Here is a 21,175-nt window from a genome sequence, read left to right on the forward strand (position 1 = left end):
GAGTTCATAGCGAGCTCCAGCTCTATTGTGTGCCGCTGTGAGGCTGCTTGGGGCGGGTGTCCCTGTGCCAGGTGTGGGGTCTGTCCCCACCTCACCTGCAGGAGGGGGGACCCCACTCTCCTCCAGCAGCCAGGCTTTGCTCTGAACCCCTGTGAGCAGCGTGGGGGGGCGGCTTTCCTGCTCGCCCGTGGTCGCTGCCCCTCCCGCGGCGCCGGGCGGTGCTGCCGGCCGGGGGCGGGCCGGGGGCGGTGATGGCGATGCCCCTCCCGGTGCGGCGGCGCGCAGCGGGGCCGGGGCCGCTCACACCGGCGGCGGCGGCGGGGCCATGAAGGTGAAGAAGAGCGGCGGGGCCGGGGCGGCGGCGGCCAGGACCGAGGAGGAGCTGGGCCGAAAGGCGCTCATCGGGCCCGACGACGTGCTGGGGCTGCAGCGGGTCACCAGCGGTGCGTGCCGGGGATGGCGCGGGGGGAGCGCGGGGACCGTGTCCCCGTGGGGCTTTTCCTCGGGGGGAAAAGGACAGCCGGTTCTCCTCTCCGAGGGGTCTTATCTGGGGGGGAAAGAGGAGACGTTCCTGCTTTCAAGGGGGCTAACCCAGAGGGAAAAGGAGAACCGGTCCCCCCTTCCCTGGGGACGAGAAGTGGGGATGCAGCACGGCAGGGACAGTCCGCACCGGGATGTGGCACCCCGGGGGCTGGGTGCCATCGGAGGGAATGCCCGCAGCTGGGGATGCAGCCCCCGATTCGCTCGAAGGTCGGGGTTGGGATGCTCCTCGCTGCTCTCCCCATCACCCGTTCCCTGTGTCTGTGCCCCAAGTGGAGCCTCCCACCCTGTGCCCACGGCAATGGGATGGGCTGGATCCCTGGCCACAGCATGGGGGGGACTTCACAGCAGCCCCCATCCCAGTTTCCCCCTCTCCAGTATAACACCCGTGGAGCTGAGGGCATCTTGGGGGTGGTGGGTGGCAGTGTGTGGCTGGAGGGGCTGTTGTGCTTGGCAGAAGAGCTCGGGACAGCAGTACATGGAGCTGGGGAAGGGCCAGGACAGGGGGGAATGGCTTCACGCTGATAGGGAGCAGATTTAGATTAGATATTAGGGAGAAATGCCTCCCTGGCAGAGTGGTGAGGCCCTGGCACAGAGAAGCTGTGGCTGCTCTATCTCTAGAAGTGTCCAAGATGAGGTTGGATGGTGCTTGGAGCAACATGGGCTGGTGGAAGGTGTCCCTGCCCCAGCAGTGGGTTGGAACCAGATGGTCTTTAAGGTCCCTTCCAACCCAAACCATTCCATGTAGTGTGTGTGCCTCAGGCCAGCCTGGCCTCAGCAATGCCCAGGCTCAATCTGCCCTGGTGTCCCAAAAAGTCCTTTTTCCATGTCCTAGGACCTTTGGGGCTCTGTCAGGGCGGAGGGGCTGGCCTGGGGCTGGCTGTGCTCCCTGTGCCTCGCAGCACTGTGTGCTGTGGCCTCAAAGCCAGCTCTGTGTCACACCGGGGCTGTGCCGAGCCTGGAGAGGAAGGATGCGGCTGTGGGTGCTGGGGCGTGCAGCCAGCCCCGTGGGGCTGCTCTGTGAGCAGGATGGGAGGAGGACAGCCGGCAGGGACTCATGTCAGCCCTCAGGAAGGGCTTACAGAGACTCCTCAGAGAGGGGCTGCTGTTGTTGGGTCCCCTTGTGCGAGCTGAGCTGCTCTGCTGGTGCAGCTGCGTGATTCACTGCCCAGAAATCCCCTGCCTGTAGCAGGGAGAGGCACGCAGCAGGCACTGAAGCATCCTGCCAGCATCCTCAGTTGGATGGTGAATCCAAGCCATGGCTGTGTGAAGCACTGCTCACTTCATGGCAGCCTCAGTGTCCCTGCCCTCGCCAGGGCTGTCTGCAGGGGACAGGGCCACCCCACACCCTTGCTGTCACCTCGCTAGTGGGGATGGATGGTGCACGCTCTTGGTAAGCTCAGGGAAGGATAAGCTGGTGAGCCAGGCTTGGAGCAGAGCTGGTTGTTGTCTGCCTGGGTCAGAGTGCTCTGGAAAGCAGGGAGGATGTGAAATGCATGGAAATGAAAATGTTGTGTTCCTCTCCTGCTATGAGACTCGCTGGTACCAGGGGTGCAGATGGGTCGTGCTGAACAGAGCCAGGCACTGTGATGGTGTCCCAGGCTTACCATGGGAAGTGCTTCCTGCCCTGCTGGATGTGGGGGAGCCAGGAAATGCTCTCCATGCCTGAAACCCTCTTCGAGTTTGGGGATACAGGTAAACAGCACATCCGTGCTGAGCATATTGTATCTTATCATCCAGGAACTCTTTGCAATTCCCCTTCTCCAGCTCCCTTTTCCTGCTGGTAGGTTTAACAGAAAGCAAAGAAATTTTTCAGGTCTTTAACACCTAATGATTATTTTGGGCATTTTATGGCCTTTGCTCATTTCTACACCCTTGAAAACAGACGGCCAAAAATAGCAATGTGAAACTGTTCCACTCTTCTGCTTCAGGTAGGGGAGGGGGAAGGACCAGGCTGTGGGAGGGAAGTTCACAGCTGCCCCAACCTTTTGGACGTGCAGAGTGTCAGGGCAGACACCACACCCTGTTGCAGTAATTCTGTCTTTGACAGTTTGAAGTTGAAGGAGTTGGTGCACCAACAGAAATGGCCTGGTGCCCTGGATGCCCTTTGTTGTTCCAGAAAGAGGATAATCCATCTTTATCCAAACTCATGGGCCAGTAGCACAGCAGTTTCACACTGGTGAGGGACTGCATTAAACTGTGTCCTGCCTGGGACCTGGGGAGGGCTGCCCATATTTTTGGGTTACTTCATCAACCAAAGCACAGCAGGGCATGGTACCACAGGAAGGAATGTTTTAGGAATGCTCACACCAGGAACAGGCTGTGTGTTTCTGAGCAGCCTTCCAGGTGGTGCAGGGAGAGATGGAATTCTAGCTATAGCACGTGGATGTATATAGGATGGTTTGGGTTTGGATTGGAGGGAACCTTAAAAACCACCTTGTTCCAGCTGCCTCACCAAGAACAGGAGCACCTGCCTCTAGATGAGCTTGCTCCAAGCCTCATCCAACCTTTCCTTGAATGCTTCCAGGGATGGGGCAGCCACAGCTTCTCTGCCCAACCCGTTCCAGTGCCTCAGCAGCCTGACAGGGAAGAATTCCTCCCTAATAATCTTTCCATCAGGCAGCACAGCTGGACTTTGCCCTCCCAGTGGGTGCAGCTGACCGACTGTGAGGTGGCTGTGCTGGGAGGGTGGCGAGGCAGGATGTGGCTCTGTGGGCAGCCACAGGAGCCAGCTGGGCTCTGCTCCTAATGTGCTTCTAATAAGCTTAACCGGGGAGTTGTGTGAACTGCCCTGCACATTCTGAGCCCTTCCAATGTTAAATTCCCTGGCAGCTCTGGGCCCACAGCATTTCTGGGGTCCAGCCTGATGGATCTGGGATGCTGCCCTGGGATATCTGGGCCTTCTGGCCAGGCTGGTTCTGGCACTGCTCCAGCTGGATCAGGTGTAAAGGCAGGAGAACCATTTCCTTTGCAATTAGCGAGATTTGTCACCCGCTCACACAACTGTGGTTGGGAAAAGCGGAAAAAGCTCATGACGTGATTAATTTAAGATTAGCAAAGGAGTGGGGCAGAGCTCAGTTCAAATTGCAATTAATTACTGAGGCAGCCAGAGGATCAGAGGAGTCAGATGTGTAACAAAAGACAAGCTCCAGCCTCTGAGGCTGCCCTGCTTATCACCTGCATGCTTTGCCTGTAATACTAGATCAAATCTTACTTTTAAAGTTTTATTCTAATTCTGATTTTATTTTAGCAAACCAAGGGGATAAATCATTGATTACATACTTGGAAACAGTTTCAAAACAAACCCTAGAAATAAGGAACACACATGTAATCATTTCTGAAAGTAATCTCTTCTTTGAGCTGTCACTTGGGATTTCTCTGAGACTTCTCTAGGCAGCTTTAGCTAAAGGCCAGTTTGGCACAGGGCTGCCTCAGTGGGTTAGGCAGGCCAGACCCTTCTTGGGGGACTTTCATACCAGTTTCCTGCAGTCAATTAAAGGAAAAAAACCCAGATAAACCATTTCCCTGCCCTCTGCTTCAACAGTTCAAGTCCACGATCCATGTTCAAATCCATTTCTAAATCCATGGGGTGTGGATAGGCAAGGAGAGAGGGAGGCACTAACAGGAATGTGAGGCAGATGTGCATGAATCCATCTTCAAAGCCACTCCTGGACCATGACTTCCCTCCCCACTTAATGGGGAGAATGTATTTTATTAGGAGTTCTGAGGAGCTGTGGCTGTCTGCGAGGTTAACAAATCCCTGTTCTGCCTTGTCCAGGGCTGTGATGTGTGGCTGTGTTTTGATGTGCTGATTTCTTGCTGCAGAGCCATATCCCAGAGCTGTGCCAAGCTGCTCTCCCTTTGACCCTTCCCTCAGCATCCCACACAGGTTGTGAGCTTTTCCAGGGCTCGTGTTTCCCAAAGTCTCACAGTACAGAATGAGCTGTTAGGATTCCCAGGGGCAGCACACATGGTGTGTGTGTGTGTGGTGTGGGATTCCTTCTTCTCCCAGGGTTGTGGGTTTGGGCCATCCCTGGTGGAAATGGCAAAGAGGAAAGCTGAGAGAATCAGCCTGAGGGTCTGGGCAGAGCTTGGCTTTGGCTCAGCCCAAAAATAGCTGATTTAGTTGATATTGTACACGTGGTTTCAGACTTTGAATGCGATCAGCGTGAAAAGGGGGCAGGAGAAAGTGTTTGGGTGCCTTGGAAGTGGGGGAAGAGCAGCTCCATCCACAGGCTGCAGAGATGTGAACAAATTAATTGTGAGAGGGTGAAGTGTGGAAAGCTCTAGCTGAAGTTAAAAAAAAAAGGAAAAGAAGAGATGAGCAGGCTGCCACAAAATCAGAGCCCGGTGAGCTGTGCAGTAGGAGTTGGCAACTGAGGGGCTCTGGGGACCTTGGGAAGTGCCTCAGCCTGGAGCCTCCTGGCCTAAATCCCTCTGCTTCCTTGACAGTAAATGTGCTGCTGTGGAAGAACCCTTGTGGGATCCTTCTGGTGCAGGATTTTCCCTCTGGGATGCTGCAGCAGCCTAATTCCAGAGCTAGGTCAGAGGGAGCTGCTCCCCTCCCTGTGCATCCCCCCTGGTCCTCCAAACCCCATGGGCTGGAGGGATCTATTTTACAGGAGGAGATCCTCTTTCCTGAGGCAGAGGACAGGAAAATGGTTTATTTTTTTTCTTTAACTGAGCCCAGGCTGTCTGGGCAGGTTACCAATAGCACCTGGACCCTGCCCTGCCGTGCCCCCAGGTCTTGCTCCGTGTCCTGCGTCACCACTCGGCCTCTTCGCAGGGTCTGGGCTATTTTTGCTTCCTCCTGAGACTCTTCAATCTCATAATCTCCTAATCTCCAGCTCCTGGCAATTCCTCTGCAGTTGTCTTGGCTTTATACCTGGCTTATGTCTTGGGAGTTGGCTTCAGAATAGCTGCTGACCTTGTTGGTTAATGCATGTTAGGAAATAGGCCTGCATAACTACAGGAGCCTCCTCATCCATTCCCTAAATTATTGTTGTCTGTGTCGGGGACAGAAATTCCTGTTACAAGTCACTGCTGTTGCCTCAGTCTCTTGTACAGCATCCTCCTGCTGTGCACACATTCCAGAACCAGATTTTCAGTTCTTTTTTACCCTGGGTGCGCTCTGCTTTCCTTAGTGGGCCCTTAAGGCCTTAAAATAGGAGCTGCCCCATCTGAGATTAGACTTGATGAGCACAGAAATATCCCTGGTGTCTGTGAGAGGGGACACGTGCTTCCTCCTGATTGCAGAGATGGGGAAAGGAGCACAACAAAGAATGTGAATTCTATTGCCCATGAAACTTGTGATAAGATGTGCCTGGTGGGGTGGTTAAAAAGAAATTTGGAAATATAGGATCAAGTTTTAGTTTTCTGTGATGAGGAGCAAACCTGATCTCATGCATTTAAATGATAGGGAAAGGTTGAGAGGAGAAAGTGCCTTTGTTTGCTTTTCTGTGTTATTTAGCACTGTATTATACCTCACCTTTTGTGCTTCCCTGTAACACCAGCTGCAAAAATACACACCTGGAATTATGCACCAGGGTTCAGGATGTGCCAGTGTTCACAGGTAGTGCCTGCTGGCATTGTCCAGGCTGTTCTGCTGGTTTGTTTTGTAATCTTGGTGGGGTTTGGGAGGGCAGGAAGGTTTCCTGTATAAAAACTGTCTGTTCCTGGATTAGACAGTGGAGCTGTCACCTCAGAGCTGTACCAAGAGAAGGAGCACCTGCTGATTCTGGGAGCACTGAACTGTTTGGGGTCACTTTGGAATCAATTTTTCCTACAAAGGGCACTGGGGAATTTGTGAAGGAGTTAATTGAGCCACATTCAGGAAGCCAATCACCTCTGCTGCTTCCTCAGACCACCACAGCGGTGTTGGTTGTGATCCAAACTCTTCACAACTGTAATGGGTCTTAAGATAGAAATTGTCTCTAAAACTGGGAAGTTCAGATCTTTGGGCATGATCCAGAGGTTATGGGAGAGAAGCTGGAGAGGCACCATCAGGAATGGTGATGTGTGAGTGAGAAGTGGCTCCTAATTGTTTTCAGGAAGGGTTTGGGGATGTAGGTCTGGGATATGACAATTCTCTAGGAAAGGGTAGGAATTACTCCTCTTTTGTGACCTTTTTTTTTCACTACTAAATGTGGGTACTTTAGGATAAATAAAAAAACAGTCTGATGGGTTTTCCATGGCAGTGCTGCTGTGTCCATGCCTCCATCCCTAAATCAGGTGAGGCACACACCATGATGCTTCCCTTATTAACAGGGAAACAGCACAACCTCCTTCAGGGGAAGTGGAAGAAACAAGAAAATACTCTGTCCTGAGAGACCAACCCACCATTCTCTGTAACAATCCCCTGTGTGGAGGTTTGATCTGCCTCATTCCCAGCTAAAATAACCATGGCTGCTGCCTCCCTTCCCCAAATCGTGAATTAGGATAAGGGAAGCAGATGATACATTTAAGTGAGTCACGGAAGTGTGGGCAACTGGGCCCTACAGTAATTTAAAAATAAGTGTGTATGGGATGAGATTAGCAAATCTGACAGTGCTCAGCTAAGCAGAAGGATCTGCCAATTGCAAGCAGTCCATTCCCAATAAGACCTCCCAGTGCAGCCTCAGGCTCCTGTTACGTGTGGGGGAAAAAACCAGCACGTGGCTACTTTGATTGATTTTTGAACAGGAATAGCAGAAACAAATGTAATATAGACTGAGAGGAATATACAATCCTCTGGGTTTCTTTTTTCCTTTCTAGGAGACTGGGTACTGCCAGAGGAGTTAAAAACTCACTTGATTGCAGTATTCTGGCAGCTGATCTTCCCGGATGGCATCCAGTTGTATATTGGCATGCTGATTAAAAAAAAAAAAAAAAAAAAAAGGTGTAAAATATTACCGGGGCAAAAAGAGTTGGAAAATAACAATGTAGGAATGCGAGCATCAATGAGCAGGAGCCTGATGGGGATTCTACCCGGGGTTTACTCCTCTTTGGAGGCTCTGCTTGGCTCTCCTCTGCTCCAGATGAGTCATGGACCCTGTTACTGCAGCAACGCTGCTGCCAAGGAGGGGGATAAAGCTGTTGCCATGGTGCTGGATGGGCAGGAATTCTGCAGGAGTAGAAACACTTAATAATTAACTTGCAGACAAATGCAGCTTCAGATTTGCCAGCGTGCTCCAGGGAAGGTGTCCTGGGCGACTGCTGCAGGTTGCCAACAGCCTTCCCAGGGAACAGCCATGGCCCAGGGAGGGGGAGCTGGGCTGTGGGAAGCTGTGCCTGCTTCCATCAGTTTGTGTTTGGCATGCTGGTGCTCCGAGCTGGAAGTTGTGGGGCGGGTTAGGAATTGGGGTGGCTGATGTGTCAGAGCATAAAATCAGGGTGTAATTGCAGGACATCTCCCTGAGGAATGCTAAACATCTGGGCCTAAGGCAAGGGCTGGGTTTCAATTCCTGTCCTGTCTTCTTGACTGCTGTTAAAGACACAAAATAAGGATTTTTTGTGCAGTTCTTGGGGTATTTGGCCAAACACAGGCTTGTGTTTTCTTGTGGTGGTAAAAAGGTCGAGCTTGTACTTGTTCTTCCTGACAGCGTGGGTGCTGCTGCCAGTTTTAGCTTGTACTGTGTTGATAGGGAAGGAAAATCCCTGCCAAAAGCCAGGAATGCTTTCTACACTGTCCTCTCCCATTTATAGAATTGTAGAAACTCAGAGAGTTTTGGCCTAAGAGGGACTTTAATGATCATCCACTTCCATCCCCTCTGCCATGCAGGGACACCTCCCACTAGACCAGGCTGCTCCAAACCCCATCCAGCTTGGCCTTGAGCACTTCCAGGAATGGGGCATCCACAAATTCTCTGGCATTCCTCTGAGCATTCACCATATGGGGCTGTTGGAGAGCAGTAAAACTGTCCAGAGAACATTTAACACCTCTGTTCCTTGCACTGAGTTCACTTGGACAGTTCTCCAAGTTATGGAGATTTGGAAGGAATAAAAAGTTTCTAGGAAAGTGCTGGTGCCAGGTGTTTGTGCCCAGGAGCTCAGAAATCTCTCACAGTGGTCCTGGATTTCTTAGACCTGTGCTGACGTTGGGTTGGCATTGGCAGGTCTGACCTCTGAGCACTTTTATCTTGTTTTTATTTAGTCAGTGACTAAGCCTCAGGTGGATGGGTTTGTTGGAGTTTCAGAAATAGGGGAGCAGACAGAAATAAGTGATTAGCTCAGATTAACAGCAGGAATTAGTAGCTGAGAAAGTGCTTTGAATTAGAATGTTAAAGTATTATTTTCACCTTGGAACCTCCAGAACCAGTCTCCTACATCAATCAAAGTTGTGTTGTTTGAAAGTGCTGTTGTTTGAAAGCTGACCTGACTTGTCACAGAGCGTTTCTTTAGATTTGTCAGGGTAAAGTAAGTTATTGGAGCTGCTTTCAGTGTGTGCTGCATGTGTTCCTTCCCCAGGGAGGAGGATAGTTCCTCTGCCAGGAGCTGGCTCAGGGCACAGCAAGGCTGAAGGCCAGAACTGTGGGCATTTTAGTAGTGGAATCCTCATCTCTGCAAGTGTTCAAAAGGCCTGTGAATGTGGCACTTGGGACAAGGTTTTGTGCTGAACACTAGTGCAGGGTGAAAAGTTGGGCTGGACGATCCTGGAGAACTTTTCTAACCTTAACAATTCTGTGATTCCATGGATTTCTCTCAGAGATACTCAAAGCAGGGAAGGGCTCCTCTCCCTGTTTTCCTAACGCAGGGAAAGGCTTCAGCATCATTTTCAGTGCTGAGGAGAACAAGCCCTGGTGTGGGGTGAGCATCAGTGGAGAGAAGAGGCCACCCTTTGTGTGCAGAGGGCTGGAGCAGGGAGGTGGCACAGGGGAGGACACTCCTGTTCCAGTTAAGTGCAGCTTAGTGCTCCCAAAGCTGCTTAGCCCTTGCATTCTGCCACAGGGCAGTTTTTAAAACAGGCAAAGCCTCTTAACACTGGAAAGGCTGGGATTTGATGGAGGTGCTGACTAGTCTCAGTACCCTGGGGAGGAAATGGATGCAGAAGTTGCTGGCACAGTGTTGGGAAAAGGTGATGACCTCTGTGTCTTGGGGGAGAGAATTCTTTTTATTCCTTTCTTTCTTTCCCTGTCCTGTCTGAGCAGGGCAGTGTGAGCCTCCAGAACTGAGACTGTCTTCAGAGACATCAGTTTTGAGTTAAAACAGGCAGTAGTGGCAATGCATTTGGGCTGCTCTCACTGCTGATGTGGCCTCCAGAGAACAGCCAGAAATTCCTGGTATTTCAGGGCAGCCTTCATTTAAATTTGTTTCCCCCTGCAGATTATTTGTGCACTCCAGAGGAAAATGTTTACAAGATAGACTTCACCAGGTTCAAAATCCGGGACATGGAGTCTGGCACAGTCCTGTTTGAAATCACCAAGCCAGCAGCTTCAGGTGAGTGCACACACAAAATAAGGTTTCCAGGAGGAAATTCATTCTTTTGCATTTCCCCACTCCTTTTGCTCCATGTATTTCCCAAAAGAGGCACAATCTCTCCACTGCAGGAGGGCTGGAACCCTATCTTGCAGCAGGAATGTTTTTCAGGTGTCTCTTTGTACCACAGGGTGAGCAGAGCTGGCTGCTGCTGTGCTCTTCCTGTTGCCATCTGTGATGGGAAGGGACAGATGGATGTTGTAAACAGGAGCAGAGGAGGAGGAGGAGATCACTGGGTGGTTTTTTCTTGGCTGTTCATCACTTTGTGCCCCCTGCACATAGTTTAGCTGCTAGTTTAACATCTCTCACTGAGGAGTCAGGAAAATGGTATTTCCAAAAGGGAGGAACTGCCAACAGGCAAGTTAAACAAACTGAACGTTTGCTTTTTTTTTTTCCTTTTGTTTAATTAATTTTTTAGGTGTTACATGTCAGCATCCAAGTGTTGCCTGTTGCCAGTGGTGATAAAAACCCAGGGCAGCTGTTCTGTTCCTGGCCAAGCGCTTTTAACCCTTCCCCACCTCCCTGCAGGTGACAGGAGGTTTTCTGTAGCTTATAGCTAGCAAACCAAGCATGCTAAGGGGAAATGGCTTGTTCAGAGTCACTCTGCAGTCCTGATGTGAGGCAGGAGCAGTAGATGAGGAGCAGAAATCCAGAAGATAAATCATTTAAACCAAAGGACCACCTTGCAGCGTCCCATCTCTGAGTGAGGAGGGTGAGCTCGGCACCAGAGTGATTTCCTGGCTGATGTGGCACAAGGACACCACCACAAGCATTCCCCCCGGGTTTCTGGGTGTCAGGCAGCTGTGACAGAGCTCTCTCTGTGCTTTTGCAGAGCGGGAGCACAATGACAGGAAGGATGTGGACCCCAACGCCGGGCGCTTCGTGCGCTATCAGTTCACCCCGGCCTTCCTCCGGCTGCGGCAAGTGGGAGCCACGTGAGTAACCCCCCTGCTCCTTGGGCTGGCACAGAAAACAGCTGAAATCCAGGGAAAAACCCATCTCTGCCATCTTCATCCTGCCAGGAAGTTGATTGAGCAGGAGAATTTTGCATTTGTTATGAGGGTCTCCAAACCTCTTGCCTTCTCTGCCGCTTTAGGCTGTTCAGTCTGGGTAGGACTGGTGCTGAAGAAATTGATGCTAAAAGAGGTAAAATAGAGTGGGAAGGCCATCCAAAGAAGAGATGGCTCTGGGGAGACCTTAGAGCACCTTCCAGTGCCTGAAGGGACTCCAGGAGAGCTGGAGAGGGACTTTTGGAAAGCACCTGGAGTGACAGGACACAGGGAATGAGTTCCCAGTGCCAGAGGGCAGGGCTGGATGGATTTTGGGAAGGAATTGTTCCCTGGGAGGTGGGGAGGCCCTGGCACAGGGTACCCAGAGAAGCTGTGGCTGTTCCATCCCTAGTTGGATGGAACTTGGAGCAGCCTGGGACAGTGGAAGGTGTCCCTGCCTATGGCAGGGGTGAAATTGGGTGAGCTTTAAGATGTTTTTCTAATGCTGTGGTGTGTCCCTGTAGAATGCTTTGAGTAGAAGAGGAAACAATAATTTGATTAGTGCTGTTGCTTTGCATTTTTGGCTTTTTATTTATTTTTTTTTTCAGAGCTCTCTTCTGTCTTTCAGGAATGGTGCAGATCTTATTGAAGCATAAAAGCTCACATCAGTTTTACCCTCTTTTTTTTCAGGGTGGAATTCACAGTAGGGGACAAACCCATCAATAATTTCCGTATGATTGAGAGGCACTACTTCCGTGACCAGCTGCTGAAAAGTTTTGATTTTGAATTTGGCTTCTGCATCCCCAGCAGTAAAAATACTTGTGAGCACATCTATGAATTCCCCCAGCTCTCAGAGGATCTCAGTAAGCTCTTTATAATAAACTTTCTTTTCTGGGTTGTCACACCATGATGTTCATCTGAGGTGGTTTGGGGGGAACCCTTTCTTAAGAGCTGTCTCTAGAGAGTGGGTTGGGTAGAATAATTCATCCTTTTTTATCTGTGTTAACACAGATTTTGTTTTCTAGTAGGATGTATCTCATCACACACCAGGCAGTTACTTGGGTTGTTTGTTTTTTTTTTAATTCATAAAAGGGAAGCTTCAGTATCAGAGAGAAAAAAAGATAATTGTGTTATAAAACAAGCAAAAAATAAGATTAAAAAGACATCCAATAAATGGATAACTTAAATGTTATGATCTGTTTTAATGCTTGATGTGCTATATTGTGAGCTTGAGAGGTTTTATTATGAACATAACTTTTATTTTCTCTCCTCTCTCCCAAGACACAATAGCACAAGCACTAAATCTCTGTGATCTTCCTCTTTACAACCCCTAATTGTGTGTGTCAGCACTAATATTACAGTCTGTGCAAAATGCAGTGAGGCCCTGCTGTCAGGCCTGAACAAATTTACTTTGAGTTTACTGTTTTATCACTATTTTTAAAACAAAGCGAAAAGAACCCCATCTCAAAATGTAATGGGTTTTTGTTCTGAGGTCTCCTTTATATGGTGCCTTAATATATTTGGATTATGAACATTTTTCATCCCTGGAATTGTTCAAAGAAAGTATGGGTGTGACACAAGGGTTTAGTGAATTCAGGGTGGATTTAAGGCCTTAAGAGGGCTTTTCCAACCTAAAAATTCCATGATAATGCTTGAATTGTTTAAAAGGCACCAACAAGGAGAGGCTGGGCAGTTCCCATTTGGGTTTTTGGTTTTTCACCTGCTTTTGCAGCTGCCTGGCTGGCACTGAGCAGTGCTTGAGCCCAGCCCTGAGCAGCACTGTTAATTTTGTTGGGTTTTTTCCCCCCATTTCCCCCTCACAGTTCGAGAGATGATCCTGCATCCCTACGAGACACAGTCGGACAGTTTCTACTTTGTAGACAACAAGCTGGTGATGCACAACAAGGCAGATTATTCCTACAGTGGAGGACCTTGAGCTGCATGGCCCCAGCTGTGCTGGCCTCCCCTTCCCTCTGGAAATGGTCAGGGATCCCAAACACCTCCAGCTCTGCTGCCTGCAATGTCCCCTGGACAAGGATCCACCAACCAAGGACTCTTTGCCACAGTAGGAGTTTCATGACATCTCTCTTGAACTTTGAAGCAGTTCTTCAGAAGTTTTAGGCTAAAATCGTCTTTGGATACCACTTCCCTAAGTTCTTTAAGTGTCTGCTTTGAAAATGGCCTTGTGGGACCTGAGGGGTTTTGCCCTAATTCTGTGAATTTATGTTCCTGCCCTCGAGTGGCTTTTAGGATTGCTTTCCCAAAGAATGTAATCAGAGAAACCATGGGAGTGGATGGATGCAAAGGCAGAGGTTTGGGTGGTTGTTTCTCTTTGTGAATGCTTCAAAGGCCAATTTAACTTGTCCAGCCTGTTGAAAATATCGAGCAAAACATCTCACCAAGGCAAGTTCCATCTTTAGATTGGCTCTCCATGAGTATTTCATGCTTTAGTTTCCATCCTTCTGTGTAATGTTCTGTTTAACCTTGGAAACACCAAAAACCTGCAATGTAGAGCAGTAGCTCAGTGCCAGAGCTGTGTAAATTGTGGGTTTTTACATTTACATTCCTCTTACATTTCAGGTGAAGGTAAAATGGCATTGTGGCTCTATGAACCTCCATAAGTACATTCCATTAATTTCAGGTTTTTTTGCAGAATAATCAGGGAAAAGCAGAAGGATTTTAGCTTTATTTAGCACTTTTGCTTTATTGAACATGCAGCCTTTTCATGCCACACATTCCCATGTCTATTTTCTTTCATCTCTGCTCGATACCAAGATCAGGACTTCAGCACTGCTTGTTAAAGCAACGTTTTAATTGTCTAGGGCAGCTGGGGAGTGTGGAATTTCCAATTTTTCTGTTTGTATCTGCATCTAAAGGAGGTTAAGACAGTGTTTTCCCTTTGTTAAAATTTTTTCTCATCAGATATTAATACAGGTGAAACTAAATCAAATAATCTACAACTTTAACATACAGCAAAAAATTTAGTAAAAATTCTCTCTTCAGACTCTGTAAGAAGTTTAACACCAATTTAGCCCCAGAAATAGCAACACCAAGAATAAACTACTGTGGGGTGACCTGTTGTCATGAAACCCTTACTCTGAAGGTCAGTTCACTGATATTTAAAAAGAAAAACCAACAAAAATCAAAGACAGTTGCAGTCTGTAGATATTTCTATAAATACTTGATGTCTCCATGTCTAATTCTGTGAGGTTGAAGTGGAACCATTCTATGTTAGCCTCGGATAGGTGTAATAATTGTAATAATTTTTATAAAAATACCATTTCCAGTCGTGAGGAGCATCTGTGTAGTCGCAGCCTGCGTCAGACAAACAATTCCAAGTGTAGCCTAAGGACAGGGAGGTTTTTGTGCTCTTGTTGGGTTGTGGTCATGTTTTCAATGTGTCACCATTTGTGTTTGCCTTGGCTTTTTTGACTGCTGAGAGAGGAGGCAGGTTTTTTTTTTTGGAAAAAACCACAGTGATTTAGGTTGCAGCACAGTTCTCATTAAGCTTGGTAGGTACAAAAGTGTGTCAAGTTCACTGATTTTACACAAGTAGTAGCTTGTAGTAATTATTATCACAGTGAGACTTGTATCTATCACTATTTTTTGTCCTCTAGTGGATTAAATCATACAAGTAGCTTACAGCTGACTGATCAGTTTGAGAGATACAAGGATTTCCTCATTATTTGTGCAGCACTTTCAGCTACTGACCATTAATTTTATAGCACAGTAATTACTAAAGATTAAAATAGTTTAAAAAATGTTTTAATTCCTCCCCCATTTTTTTTTCATCAGGGCTGTTAAATCATATATCCAATGACATTTTGCAAGTTTTAAGTATTTCTGAGTTTTGTTTCAATTGGCAGGAGAAAAAATGTTAATTTAAAGACAAAATAGAGTGTATATTTATAATTACCACCATGTACAAGGTTTTTTGGGGGGAGTTATTTTCACCTGCTATTCATAAGTCACTTCTGTGCATAAGATTTTTAAAAGACTTTTAGGAATGGAATTTGCCCAGAGTTGCCAGTCATCTATTTAATAAGTTGTGATGAGATCAGCTGTACTTTGGTGTGGGCTCTTGGGTCATTTGATGGAGTTTCCTCTGAAATAGTCATTTTCTGCTCCTTTTTTTGTGCTACCTCATTTCAAGACTTATAAAAAAAAGAGTAATTCCATAAAAATATTACTGTGATTAAGGGAAATTGGAGGGGTAGACATGTCCCTTATGAAAGAACCAAGAGAAAGTCACAGTGTTTCCCAGGAGTGCAGAGCATGAATGGAATTTCTGACATTTTTCTAGGGTAGGTTAAAACACAAGAGGATGAATTATCAGCTGCTCCTCTCCTTGAAATCTTTTATAATTCAGATTATATATGTAATAATTCCAGTCTCACAGAAAATTTTGTGTGAATCATGTGGGAGTTATTACACCAAGTGAGTTTGTTGTTTAATATTATTGGGAATATTTTAAGCCAGAAATAAAGGTTGGACATTTTCAATAAAATCAATTTCAACCAATTCTAGCTTTAGCTTTTCAGCTGGGACAATTTTACCTTTATTAAAAATCCCCAGAGTTTGCCACAAATAACAAATTCTGATTCCTAAACCAAGGCAAACACCAGGACTTTGTGGGAAGTGCAATGAAGATGATTTTTATTTTTTTTTAGTCCCACTGAAGTAGCTATCACTGTTATCTCATGTCTTTGTTAGCATTTCCTCAAGGTCATGCACAATCTTTACAAACATGTGGGGATCACTGTCCAGGAGAGAGTTTCTGTTCCATTCCCACCTGCTCATCACATTGCTGTTGACATGAGGCACATAAACAGCACTATGAGAATCTTTCTTCAAAAATTTTGGCTGTGCAGTTGCTGTTTTAATGCCACTTCTTGTTTTGCTTAAAAAACACCTTCAAAATTTGGTGTTACAGACCAAACTTTGTGCAGCACCCAATAATTTCAGCTTCCTTCTGAAAGGGAGCTGAGTTTGCAGCCCAGTTGTGAAACCCACATTTTTTCCCCTTAAACTGGCAGCTGATTCTTATTATAAACCAGTTGAGAAATGAAGTCTTAGCAGCCTTGTTCACGGAAGAATTTGTTTAATGTGCTTAAACTAGCTATTATTTTGTATTTAAAACATTCATCATTATTGGGTTACTTTGGAAGTTCATTGTGAAATCACAAAATATTGGCTCTGGGAAAAAAATAATTGTTGTATTTCTTCCTTGATCTCATTTTAAACATGACTTTAATTAGCACTAGAGCTCTGTTTTAACAAGCCAGCCTGGCAATTTGGGATCTGACTTTCTGAAAGTGAAAGAAAACATCAAGAGCTAACCAAGATTATCTGCTAATAATGCCCGGCTGTTTCCTGTCATAAACCAGGATTAAATGTGTGCTTTACACAGTGACTTATCTTGGAAAAAGAAACCTAAGTCTCTCTGAGTGCTAATAGTGACATAATTTTTCTGAGAGACAAGGAAATTACAGCTCAACACATTCTTTTGGGGAAATTATAAGTTGACATGTTTTTTTCACTTTGTCAGTCTTGGATTCCTTTAGTAGTCAGGGTTTTTTAAGAAAAGCAGCAACACATTGCATGCTCTAATAACTCACACTTCCGTGGCAGGGAGAGAACCATTTCTTTTCAGAATTAACACATCAGCTGTGGTTGAAAATCTAGAAGCTTTGCTCTCAGTTCAGTGGCAAAAGCCAAAATTGTTTCTGTGAATTATCTGTTACGTGGTGACATTTCTGAAACAACTGAGTGGTCCACCCTTCCTGAACTCAGAGGAATTTATTTATTTATTTATTTATTGTAATGTAGAAGGTCTCTCCAGGGTTGAAAACAATCTGCTGGGGTTTTAGTTCTTGCTCATAATCTCTCTCTGTGTCTTGTTTTTTGGGCAGGTCCACCTCTGTCCTCTGAGTTTTATTCAAAATCTTGTGTAGTGTCACAGTGGTGGCTGGCTTGTGTGTGAAACACACAAGCTACCAACTTCCAAATCCCTTCAGTTTGAGAAAAAAAGTGTGGAAGTATATTGAGAATTATCCTGCATATCAGCCCATAAAAAAATAACCCCAATCTTCATGACAAAAGTAAAAGGGAACTCTTAATCATGCAAGGATTGGGGCTATTTGAGGTAAGAAAATGCTAATACCCAACTGTCACATTTAGTAAGAATTATAAAAAATGCTCTATTAATTATTCATAACCTGGAAAAGATGGTTAACAGCTCAGTTTTAATTAGGAAGGAAAACCATAGAAGTCAGTGCTGTTGTTTGGGGCTGCAGAGCAGCAGCTGGGAACCGTGTGTGTGGCACCAAAATTTGGGCAGGTTTGTGTTCATTTGAGGGGGGAAAGTGAGGGAAAGGAGGACAAGGACAGAAAAAAGAATTAATTTCAGCTTTTTGGACCCAAGAGCTCCAAGGCCAGGGTGAGTGACTCAATTTTCTGCTGGTCTGAGGCAGCTGGGAGCTCCTGCTCGTGGTTCTCTACCCCCAGCAAAAACACTGCCTGAATTCATAGAGGCTTTCAGTATTAAATATTAAATACCACTGAGAGTTCATATCATTTAATCTACATGGATATTGCTGGTTTATTTGAGGGGTGTGATGCTCCAGGTCTCCCCTTGCAGCTCCCCATCACTGGTCAGTGGGGTGAAATGGTGTTTGTGTGTCTGCAGCCCCCCAAAAAACCCTCTGTGCTCCTGCCTGCTCTGGGTCTGCTTGTATCTTAATGCACCCAGCAAACCTGTTTGAATGTGACTTTTGTTTTTTTTTTCTCCTTGCATAGAGACAGAATTGTCTGTATTAAAATGTATTTATAAAAAAAAATATCTATTTTTTGTGGAAGGAAAGTAGGATTCTGGTTACTATACCACTGGGAAACACTGGGAGCATTTTTACTGAGTTAATTTCTAATTCTTTGTACCTTGGTAATGATTTGTTTGCTAGGAGAACATCCACTGTGGCCCATCCTGTGGCAATGCAATGCACTGTCCTGCAGAGAATCTGGTTTTCAGAAAACTGGGAGTCTTTTGTTTCCTTTTTGGGACAGGAGGGAACTGAGGAAATCACCAGGAATAGAAGGAACCTTGGCACAGAATCCCTTCTGTGGCTTTGGCTTCAGCCTGTTTCACTTTTTGCAGATTAAGTAGAGAGAGAGAAAAGATTGAGACTTCAGGATTAAAAAAAAAGAAGAAAGATTAGATGCTACAATTTAGTCTTCCTGTAGGAGAAGGAGAGTCCTTAAATTAATTTATACAAGGTTTAAATAGGGACTGCACTTGCTTCAATTGATTTAATATTGGCAGCTTAGTCATCGATGTGCATCCTAGGGAATATGCTTAACTTTTTCCATTACCTCGGAAAATGGTTCAAAAACATGTCACTTCCATTAGCAAGTGTTTCTTCTCCTGTAACAAACTGAAAAATGTAAAAAAAAAAAAAAGAAATAAATTATTGATCCTAGAAACGAGGGTGATTGTCTATTTTATTTAAATATTTATATGAAAAAAGGCGTTCAAACTTTCATTTCAGGTCTCTTCCATCAATATTCAATCTCCAGTTTTTGTGCAAATGTGTGAGCAGCTTCGTTTTTTGGTGATTGATGGAAAGCTCTGCAGTAGTTTGGGTAGTTCTGAGGTAAAACCATCACAATTAAAAGTGTTCAGGTGGGATTTAACTTTCAGATGGGAAAATGTCTTGGAGTGTAATTAAAATAAATTTGTACCAATTACATTAATGGGACTTTGCACAGATCACAGCTGTGTATCAGGTTGTGATTTTAAAAAAATTGCAAGTTTGAAAAGTCAATTTGAAAAACAAAGTGAAAAATTTGAGAATTTGAAAAAAAAAGTGAAATTAAATTAGTTTTGAAGTACATTAACAGAACCCTGGATCACTCTTAGGCAGCAGGTTGTGCTTCTGAAGGATTTCTGCTTTGAAGAAGCAAGTTCTGAAATTAAAGTGAAAATTGCTGCCTTATCGACTAAAACTGAACCAGCTGCTCGGGCTGAAATGAGTTTTACTGCAGTAATTCCATCTTGATGGCTTTGATGTTTTATTCAGAAATTCCTGGGAATATCTCTGTGTTTCTCTGGGAGCAGAACAGCTGTCAGAAGAAGAGAAGTAGAATGTTCTTGTTGAAAACGTCTTCTATAACTCATTGTGATTCCATGGAATTCCTGGGGACTCCTCACTGACACAATATCCTGTTGTGTGCTGGAATTTGAGCAAGGAATTTATTCATACAAGGGTTTCCCTTTTGGATTGTGACTTGGAATTCTTGCAAGGACTGGATGCTGATTCACTGATACCTAAAAAAAAAAAAAAAAAAAAAAATCAGTGCTAATAATAATCAAGCAGGTTAAACAATCTTCTGATTTTGGTGCAGGTATAATTACCTGGACTTGCTTAGAAATCATCTGAGGTTGCAAAGAACCTTAAATTTAAAAAGAAAAAAAATTATTCCCATGAAAACTCCACAGTGTTAATGTCTGCCAAAAATACACTGCATTACCAATGCTTCCCCCCCTCTTTAGCTGGTTTGTCAGCCTCATTTATCAATAAATATGTCTGATCATTCTGGAGATGTTCTCTGCTTCTCCTCAGATTCTTATTTCCTTTAGCATTTCTCAGCTGCTGAGTTATTGTGGCAATCTTGTGTGTTCACCCCCTGCCTCAATTTTATTTGTCATTGTTCAAGGGCATTCATCTATCTCTGACTTGCATTCCCTTAACGTTTTTCACTTGTAGGAAGAACACTTCTCAGTGATAAAGTACTTCAAATTTCCCAATTTTCCCCTCTAACACAATGGATCTTACTTTAAAGATAATTTTAGAGATTACTGAAATCTCTCATTGCATGCTAGGATAACCCAAACCTATTTATTCTCCCTATTTGAGCCCACAAAATAGAGCAATTCCATTACAGAGATGATTTTTTTCCCCTTCACCAGTGCTGTACAAGAACTTAAAATAGGAGGTGAAATCATCCTGGATAATGTCTTTTAATTAAAACTACAAAGAGAATTTAGGTAGGTAGAGCATAATTGCAGTTGGATGATTCCCAGCCATTATTTTGAAAACTGACCTGGGACCTTATATAACAAAGGCCTGCTTTATTTAATAATAATTTAATTATTCTAGTGGAGGGTGTAAACCATGTTGATGAAGCTGCATATGAAAGTAATCTGTAGCAGGGAATAAAAACAGGCAGGGAATTTACAAACAACAATAGAGAAAACACATAATTAAATTTACTTTATGAAAGGGAGATAACACAGACAGGAGGGAAGAGTTCCAAACACCTTCAGTTCTTCCTTTCCTGTGGAATGACAGGATAAATCAGAAGAGGGGAATAATTGGGATTAAATGAGGTATAAGAAGAAATTCTTCCCTGTGAGGGTGGTGAGTCCCTGGCTGAGGTTGCCCAGAGAACTACATGTGCCAGACCTGAAAGCTAAAAATATTTAGAATCTATTTTGGTGAAAAAAAACCCAAAACAACCAAACCCCAAACCCCAAACTTTGTTTTTTCTGAGCTGGGTGAAGGGCACAGTGCACCAGTGTTGTGCCAGTGTTACTCTGTGCACTGGCATTTGACTGGGGTGGAAAATCGTGTTTTTATTTCCCAAATGCATTCCTTACCATCCTGATCTATAATTAAGTGTCTAATTAACCCTGCTGCCTGCTTTGATGTCTGCACAGGTTCATAAGTCAGGAGAACAGAGGGTTCACTGGAACCCTGGAAATTAAAGTGTGCCCAGAGAGCTGAGCGCAAGTTCAGAGGAACAACTGCCCCAGACACGCCGGCTCTTCAGCACTGAGATGTCAGATTTTAGAGATATTTCCCCACTGGAATTCATCAGCTGGCATTGCTCATAACCTGAATTTCAAATAACACTGCAGAAATGTTCCTTGCAGCTGACAAACACAGGGCTGTGCTTCCTGTGCTTGGAGGAAACACAAGCACGAGTGTCACCACTCAGATAACTTGTAAGAAGTATTATTTCAGCCAGTGTTTAAATTTCTGTAAGATGTGTTAAAATGGGAAAGATCATTTCCAGCCAAAACAAAAATTCCACCTTTTTAAATGTCTTTAATGCCAACTAAGCATTGCTATTTTCTCCTAGATTAACTGGATATTTGATAGAAAAATATTTTTAGGAATTTTTTAATGTTCTGA

The 21,175-nt window shown here is 45.3% G+C and overlaps 1 protein-coding gene across 1 annotated transcript; it reads left to right on the plus strand.

Moving 5' to 3' along the window:
* The first annotated feature begins 296 nt into the window (after nucleotides 1-296).
* Nucleotides 297-18,189, plus strand: UNC119 (unc-119 lipid binding chaperone). Its single transcript, XM_033078095.2, has 5 exons — nucleotides 297-443; nucleotides 9,841-9,954; nucleotides 10,826-10,928; nucleotides 11,673-11,845; nucleotides 12,806-18,189. The coding sequence occupies exons 1-5, from the start codon at nucleotides 326-328 to the stop codon at nucleotides 12,916-12,918; spliced, it is 621 nt and encodes a 206-aa protein (XP_032933986.1). The 5' UTR covers nucleotides 297-325; the 3' UTR covers nucleotides 12,919-18,189.
* The last annotated feature ends 2,986 nt before the right edge of the window (nucleotides 18,190-21,175 follow it).

This window comes from Catharus ustulatus, chromosome 22, assembly GCF_009819885.2.
Source record: "Catharus ustulatus isolate bCatUst1 chromosome 22, bCatUst1.pri.v2, whole genome shotgun sequence".
Lineage (NCBI taxonomy): Eukaryota > Metazoa > Chordata > Aves > Passeriformes > Turdidae > Catharus > Catharus ustulatus.

Excerpts from the sequence above, each read along its gene's own strand:
- UNC119 (XM_033078095.2), top strand. The coding sequence starts at position 326 with ATGAAGGTGAAGAAGAGCGGCGGGGCCGGGGCGGCGGCGGCCAGGACC. Across the intron at positions 10,929-11,672 it reads CTGCGGCAAGTGGGAGCCAC|GGTGGAATTCACAGTAGGGG; the intron begins GTGAGTAACCCC and ends CTTTTTTTTCAG. Across the intron at positions 11,846-12,805 it reads CCAGCTCTCAGAGGATCTCA|TTCGAGAGATGATCCTGCAT; the intron begins GTAAGCTCTTTA and ends TCCCCCTCACAG.